This window comes from Echinops telfairi, unplaced genomic scaffold (assembly GCF_000313985.2).
Source record: "Echinops telfairi isolate 266 unplaced genomic scaffold, ASM31398v2 ScPeMD7_70;HRSCAF=299, whole genome shotgun sequence".
Classification (NCBI taxonomy): Eukaryota; Metazoa; Chordata; class Mammalia; order Afrosoricida; family Tenrecidae; genus Echinops; species Echinops telfairi.
This window is the reverse complement of record NW_022103968.1, coordinates 66,607,827-66,616,424: the sequence shown is the minus strand read 5'-3', so window position 1 is coordinate 66,616,424 and position 8,598 is coordinate 66,607,827. Positions and strand designations below refer to the sequence as shown.

At 33.2% G+C, this 8,598-nt stretch overlaps 1 protein-coding gene across 1 annotated transcript in view; it reads right to left on the bottom strand.

Annotated features, from left to right (window-relative positions):
• Positions 1 to 8,598, bottom strand: part of ADK (adenosine kinase) — a 533,068-nt gene that overhangs the window by 405,622 nt on the left and 118,848 nt on the right. The window contains exon 4 of the mRNA XM_004701182.3: positions 2,076 to 2,154. Within this exon, the coding sequence (XP_004701239.1) occupies positions 2,076 to 2,154 (79 nt within the window). The remainder of the gene's footprint in view (positions 1 to 2,075; positions 2,155 to 8,598) is intronic.

The following is an 8,598-nucleotide window of genomic DNA, read 5'->3' as shown; positions in this document are numbered from 1 at the left end:
GAGGGAAGGTGGTGTGGAAAGGGGGAACCGATTACAGGCATCTACATACAACCTCCTCCCTGGGGGATGGACAACAGAAAAGTGGGTGAAGGGAGATGTCAGACAGTGTTATGATATGACGAAATAATAATTTATAAATTATCAAGGGTTCATGATGGAGGGGGGAGCAGGGAGGGAGGGGAAAAAATGAGGAGCTGATGCCAGGGGCATCAGTGGAGAGCAATGTTTTGAGCATGATGAGGGCAATGAATGTACAAATGTGCTTTACACAATTGATGTATGTATGGATTATGATAAGAGTTGTTGAGGCCCTAATAAAGTGATTTTTTTTAAAGTTGATTATGGAAGATATCGTTAGGTTAAAATGTAACACCTTATCATTTGATCTCCCTTCTGACCCATTTTAAAATTGTTTCAGTTTTTCATATTTTCTACTTCTCGATTGTCCTTTTCTGTTTTGTCTAGTTGTCATTTTGCTTCCTATTCGTGTTTTGCATGATTTTCTCTATCTGAAATCTGGGACAGGTAGATCTATAGAGACTGGAGCTGGGTTGATAATTGCCTAGGGGCATAGCAGGGGAGGATGGAGGGAAATGGGCAGCTAACAACAAATGGGTGTGAGAAGAAAATGTTCTGAAATTGATTGTGTTGATGATTGCACAAATCTTCTTAATATGACAGAACATTTAAGTTGTGTGATATGTGAAGAATATGCCAATAAAAGTATTAAAAAAAGATAATCAGAAATAATTGGGTTTTTAATAAATATACAGAAATTTCTCACAGGCTAAATTTATAACAATAGAAAAGCAAAAGGAAGCTTCTGATTTTCATCAATTATAATTTCTAAATAATACTTCAATAACAAAATTTAACATTTCATTTGAAAATGTATGGTTTTTAAGAATATCAGCTTTACAATTTCTTAAATTTTGTTTCAATATGTTTCTGTTATATTTGAGCATTATAATTTCAGCTTATCTCTAAAAATATTGCCAGAAAATTATTTTGATTAGGATTTGGAAAAGTTTTGAAACATAATCCTGAAAACTAATTCATTAATTCATATGAAAAGTCAATTAAAAACATCCCTAGGTCAATACTGTACAAAACATAAATGTACTGGATACCATTTTACTCTTTATCAAAAAGTTAAATAGATTCACTGCCACTGAGTCGATTCTGACTTATAGAGACGCTATAGGACAGTGTGAAACTGCTTTTACTAGATGGTTAAAATTTTAAAAAAGCTACCTAACTGGCTGTGCTTACTAATCAGGTAGAGATTGGTGGAAACTTGCAACTACAGCCCTAAAATAACCTTCGGGTATGAAAATTAACTCACTCCTAAGGCTCAACTTTCAGAGAAACAATAAATAAGTCTGTTAGGGGTGCAGTAACACCAGAGAAGGGTACATCATTAGAATTGTCAATCACTGCAATCAAAAGAGCAGCATTTACTCAAAAGGAAAAGTCAAATGGGACAAAGAAGTAGAATAAGAGATGTTACATTATGAGGACTGCATCATGAAACAAAAGGTATATGAATTTTTGAACGGAAAACTGATCTATTCTTTAAAACTTCATCTAATTCACAGTAAAAATTTTAAAGTAGAAAAAACTGTGGCACAGTAAAAGACACTTTAAACAGAATTAAAGTACAATGAAGGAATAAGTACTACTTATAGATTAAAAGGAAAAATATAAGAAAATAAGAATTAAAATCATATCAATAATGGGAAAATTTATAAAATAGAAACAGTCCAAAGGGTATCGCAAGAAATTAAGACAGTAATGAACAATAAGAAAATTAAAAGAGTGTGGTTTTTCTAAGTAAAAACTTTCCAGTCTTAAAAACAGTGTAAGGAGTCACACTCTCTCAAAATACTATTGTAATGTATGTATAACTGTATTACAGAGCAAGCATTAAAGCAGTGAACTTAAACAAACAAACAAAAAAGAAGAAGCTAGTGCACAATCAATAAAGTATACAATGGAGCAATTATCCCGTAAGGATGAAGGTCTAAGACCATATTAAATCCGTTTCTTTATAACCTTTAAAATCATTAACCAACCTGAGCCACTTTAATTGAGTTCTGGGTAGAGCCACCAGCATGATATTCAACACTGAATTTTTTTACAAGTTCCTCAAACCTACAAGAAAATCATAGCAAAGAAATATATATTAGAATCTGTCAGTTATCATAATACAAATCTAGAATAAAGGTGGAATAAAGCACATAAAATTGGAATTTAAAAATTATATCATTATGTTGAATTAAGTAAATTAAAATATTATGACAAGTTTCCATACTTAAATTGCCTCATAAACATACCCTTATAAGAATTTTAAGTGTCTGTGCTGTCTATAATTATACATTAAACAGAAGGTATAAATAATAACTCATAAATTATCATTTATAAGTAATTAATTAAGTTCCTATAGTATTCAATTTTATAATAATGACAAATGAATATTCTAATATGCTTGTAATTTAATGAATGAACCAACTACATTGGGTTGTACTCTTAGGAAAGTGGCTTCTAAGTGACACAGTTTCTATCTTCTAAATTAAGGTCAAGAAATTATTATGGTTGGCATCTGATAAAAGCTATAGAATTGCTCCCAAGAAAATGCATATATTCACTATACATGAAATTTTACCTAGATCAAATATACTAGAAATTTACTGTATCAATCATGTATACTCCCTCCATAAATACATACCGAGCCAAGGGACAATGAACAATAATACAAATAATTTTGAATTAAAAAGCATTTATTAATTGGTATTATAACACCACATTTGCCCGTTGCATGTCTCTAACTTTTTCCGCGTAACCGGAGACAACCAGGTTGAGCTGGTATGTACTTTAATTGCAAAGGATTAAAAAGTTTGGGGGGACAAAAGGATGAATGTATATGAAAAAGTAGAGAAAATGCTTCAAACTGTGCAGTGTAGACAGTAAATACTAGAAAAGTTCAGCAAAGACTGGGTCTGTAGGCAGAATATGTAAGGAACTAGATTAGTCATGAAAAATATTTACAAAAACTTTAAAGGTCAACCACAGATGCACCCATACCATTTCAAAGAACTCAAAACAAGTATTAAAAAAAATACAGAAGTGACAGATTTGGCATAGACAATGGCATTCTAAACACTCCAATATCTTGATTCACTTTTAGATCTCTTCTGAGCTAGGTGTGTGAACTAAGCTATCCGCAAGAGTGATGCTAGAGATAGAAGGGAAAAAAGAGAGTGAATGAACAAAGTGCATAGGCATAGAGTGACCGGTTTTCGAAGTGCATTTGAGGCCACTCCCTTTTCAAAAGTCAGTTCCCTCAAAGGTTTCAAACCCATCTCTAATGGGTTCCATGGTGGTCCCCTGAAAGATATATCCCCCGTGAATGTGACATTATTTGCAGAAAGGATTTTGCAAATATAATTAAGTAAAGAAACTTGAGATAACATTACCTCATACTATCCAGGTAGATCCTAAACTAGTATACTTATAAAAGAACAAACAGAAGGTCACATAAAGACAGAAAGAGGGCAAGGATTCACTCAGAGAACCATCTCAGAGGAAGCACAACATTGCTGACACCTGATTTCAGACATATATTCTGAGTTGTGAAAAAATAAATTTCCATTGTTTTCACCACCCAGATTATAGTAATTTACTACGACAATCCCAGGAAGCTAATGCATCATTTCTCACATTACAGGGTCTCTTTTCTTAAGTTTAGTCTCTTCTCCTATATCAGTAGTTTCACTCTTTAAATAGCTAAGGGTCATAATATTTTAGGAAGAACTACCAGTTCAAAATTTGTTATAGATACTAAAACTACAGCAAACCATTTCTAATGCAACTTGGGAAAGTAGAGAATGAAATATTTCACTTTCTACATTGGAAAGCAAACAGCAAATTGCTGGAGACTGGAATCGGACTCTAACCTGAAATTCTAGTCGTAACACTTACTACCTACCTCTGCCACAACATATCCTTCTATATCTTATAAAACTGTAATGAGGATTAAACAGATAAGTTGAATAAACTATCTCCTTTATTCCCATCTTTGGTAACTACTCAATAAATATTACATATGAAACTTTAATATTTACAAAGATACTAGGATTCCTTCTGACACATAGCGGCACATAACACAACAGAAGTAACACTGCCCAATACTGCGCCATCCTCACAAGTGTTCCTGTGCTTGAGCCCACTGTTACAGCCACTGTGTCAAATCCATCCCCTTGAAGGCCATACCACGCATGATGTCCTTATTCAGAGACTGGTCCAAAATATGTAACACTAAGTCTCCACATCCTTGCCTCTAAGAAGTACTCTGGCCCTACTTCTTCCAAGACATGTTGGTTTGCCCATTTAGCAGTCCATGTTACTTTCAATACTCTTCTCTAGCACCACAATTCAAAAGCATTGATTCTTCTTCAGTCTGTCTTATTCAATGTCCAACTTTCACATGCTTATGGGGCATATGAAATTACCATGGCTTGGGTCAGGCCCTTATTCCTAAAGTAACATCTTGCTTTTCAATAGCCTAAAGGGCTATTCTTGTGCAGCAAATTAACAGAATGCAACTGGTCTTTTGATCTTGTCTGTTGCTTCCAGGAGCATGGATTGTGAATCCATGCAAGATAAAATCCTTGACAACTTCACTTTTTCTCCATTTATCATGGTACAGTTGTGAGGATTTTGGTCTTATTTACATTGAGTTGTATTCCATACTAAATGCTTCAAGTCCTACTCACTTTCAGTTAGCAAAGTTGTGTCATCTGCATATTGCCAGTTGTTAGTAAGCCTTCCTCTGATCTTGATGCTGCATTCTTCTTTACATACAATCCAGCTTCTCTGACCATTTTTCCTGCATACAGAGCGAGTAAGTTTGGTGAGAGGATACAGCCCTAACGCACACCTTTCCCGGTTTGAACTGTGCAGTACCCTCCTGTTCTGGTCACACACTTGTCTCTTGATCCATGTACAAATTTCACAGGAGCACAATCAAATGTTCTGGAATTCCCATGCTTCTAAAGCAGCAGTTCTCAACCTATAGGTTGTGAGCCCTTTGGGGGTCGAACGAACATTTCACAGGAGTTGCCCAATCCATAACAGTAGCAAAATGAGAGTTATGAAGTAGCAACGAAAATAATTTTATGGTTGGGGGGGGGGGGCACCACAACATGAAGACCTGTATTAAAGGATGGCAGCATTAGGAAGGTTGAGAACCACTGTTCTAAAGGTTATCCACAGTTTGTTATGATCCACACAGTCAGATATGTCTGCAGAGTCAGTAAAGCACAAGTAAATATCTTCCTGGTATTCTCTGGTTTGAACTAAGATTCATCTGATGTCAGCAATGATATCCTGTGTTTTTCCTCATGCTTTCATTTTGTTAAGTTTGCCAGTGGTTTATCAATTGTGTTAATCTTTTCAAAGAATCAAATTCTTGTCTTTTGTTTTCTATAGTTTAAAATTTTTCTGATTTTATTTTTGTCGTAATCTTTATTTCTTTTCTTCTAGTATTTGAAGGATTCCTTAAATCTCTTAAATCGGCCATCACAAAAAAACGAGGTTAAAGTGAAACTGCTTTCATGAAAAATTCACTGTGAGCAAAGAGAACTTTCCCAGGTAATAGGTAACACAAAAGCTCTGCCAAGTGAGCTTTTGTCCTTTTTTTATTTTGGGTACCACCTTTGTATGTTTATGTACATCTTTATATCTAAGATGCGTTTCTTGTAAGCAGCATACTAAAGGGTTGTGTGTGTTTTTAACCTTTGTTATTCGTTGTATTTTAACTGGTGAATTCATTCCAATTACATTCAGTGATATTATTGATAAATATGGTTCTGCTGATGTCATTCTGTTATAAGCTTCTTTATGATGTTACTGGTTTCCATTTTCATTATTTTTCATGTTCTGTTCTTGCTGTTTTCAGTGGTCTTTTTGATTCTCTTTCTCTATTTATCTTACTGTTTGTCTTGCTTATATAGTTTTTATCCTGTTTTGTCGAAGTTGTAAATTTTTCTTTGTAGTTTTCTTTCCAACTTAAAAAGTTTGTTGTATTTTGTGAACAGTTCAATATCTTCTGTTTTAGTACTATTGTCTACTATGTTCCCTTTGCTTGCTTTATTTTAAAATTCATAGTGAATGCCATGTATGATTCCTTGTTTTAATTTATTTAGTTCTCTCACATTGTATATTACTTAAGCAGAATGTATTTTCCATAATTTCTTTTCTAATATTTTTAGTAATAGTGGTCATTTTTCATAAACTTGCTTAGTTTTTCCTTATCTGTAAATGTTCTTAATTCCTTCACGTATTTGAGAGAAAATTTTTTTTGATATAGGATTCTTGGTTGGCAATTTTTTTCTTTCAGAATTTTGAATATATCATTCTATTGAGCTCCTTACCTGAATGGTTGTGGTAGGAAAATATGAACTTATCCTAATTGTTTACCTTTAGATATAATTGTCTTGTTTGCTGAAATGCCAGGATTATTTCCTTATCTTTAATATTAGAAAGTTGACTATTATATGTCGGGGTGGTTTCCTTTTGGATCAATTCTGTTTGGAATTCTAAAGACAGGCCATATTCAAGATACAAAACTCTATGAGATAAATGATTTGAAAATACTCCTCCCATCTTGAAAGTTATCTTTTGACTCTTTTAGTCCTTTATAGCAGAACAGTTAAGAATTTTTATGATACCCAATTTATCAATTTTGCTATTTTTACTTTTTGTGTCACATCTGAGAATTCAAGGTCAAAGTCAAGGTCTCAAAGAAGTACTCTATGCTTTCTTCCAAGAGTCTTAATTTTATATTTACGTATATTGCCTATTTTGAGGGGTTTTTAATACAATGTAATGTATTGGTCTAACTTCTTGTGTGCTTGTGTCTCACCAGTTGTCCGAGTGCTATTTGTTGAAAGACTGTTCTTTCTTCTGCTGATGTGTCTTGGGACTCTTCTAAGAAATAACTGACCATAACGGTTTCAGTTTACTTCCTGGCTCTCAAGTATCTTTTGCTGATCTGTAACAGTAATATGTGTGTCTTTATGCCAATACCACTCATTGTTGCTTTACAGCAAATTTTTAATTGAAAAATATGTTATTTTTTTAAGAGTTTTGCTATTCTGAGTTCCCCAGCTTGCCAAATTGGACAAAGATACCACTTGGGCCCCGAATAGGGTCAAAATGTAATATGTAGATTAATTTGAGGAGTAATCAATCATATCTTAACAATATTAAGGCTTTGAAGCATTTATTTAATGCTATTGAAATAATTTTTTTAAATCAATAAGATGAATGGTATGAACAATAAAATTAAGCAATGATATAAACAAAGATAAAAATAGAAAACCTAAAGAAATGTCAAGAAAATAGACAAAATATAAAGTATGCAAATATTTTTTAAAACTCAAAGAAAAGGATAATAGCTCAGGTGGCATAGTAAACACTTAGCAAGATTTTTATAGAAGGCTATGAGGTTATGTGTTGGGCTGCTAACCACAAAGTCAGCAACTGGAACTTACCAGCTACTCCACAGAAGAAAGCTCAGGCCTTCTGGTCCCCAAAGAGTTTATAACCTTGGGTGTCCAAAGGGGCAGTTCTACTCTATCCTACAATGTCACTAATAGTCAGTCTCAACTTGATGGCCCGAAACATCATTTTAGTTTTGGTCTCAGGAGACCAAAGAAAGAATCGAGGTAATGGAGGACCAGAATGAAATTCTGGGGAGGTGAGGATGGATGGGTGATATCTAAATTATTTTTTAAATGGCAACTTTTATTATTTATGTCATAGAAAACTAAAAACATTTACTATTAACAGTGTTTCATTATCCTATAATGTAGAGTAAAAAAGTTTTGTTTTTTATGTTTAATTTTGACTTCATAATATCTTTAGGATATCTAAAATAAAGGTAAAATCTTAATAGCTTTTATAAAGCAAACAACAATGGAAACACAGAGCAGGGAAAAAATGGGAGAACTGCAAAGAAGTCTCATCATGTAATAAATAAACACGCAAATAAATATTTGACTCTCTTTCAGGGCTCTTATTTTAACCACATGATCAGAGAGAGAGAGAGAGTGTGTGTGTGTGTGTGTGTGTGTGTGTGTGTGTGTATGTAGATACAGATCTCCCAGCACAAACTCTGTTGTGTTTGGAAATTTTTAAGATATATATCTATATAATTGAACAATCTTAAATACAAGATTATGAATAATAATGCTTTGCTACCAGTAGTGGTTAGATATTTGCTATGACATATTATTTAGGATATCATAGATCATCAGATCTAACCACTACTGTCCAATCACTATGAGTCTAACCACTACATCTTACCATTACTGGTACTAAAGCATTATTCATAATTTTAGACATGAACAATTATATATGTATATATACATACACATATATACATACTTTAACACAGCATGTGGCACACAATATTTACTTGGTATTTAATATCTCTTAATAATGTTTCCTAAGCTTTTACTATAAGCCAGGCACATTTTGTTATTAGTCATTATTTTATATGTTTTAATAATAATACATTTGTTTTAATTTTCA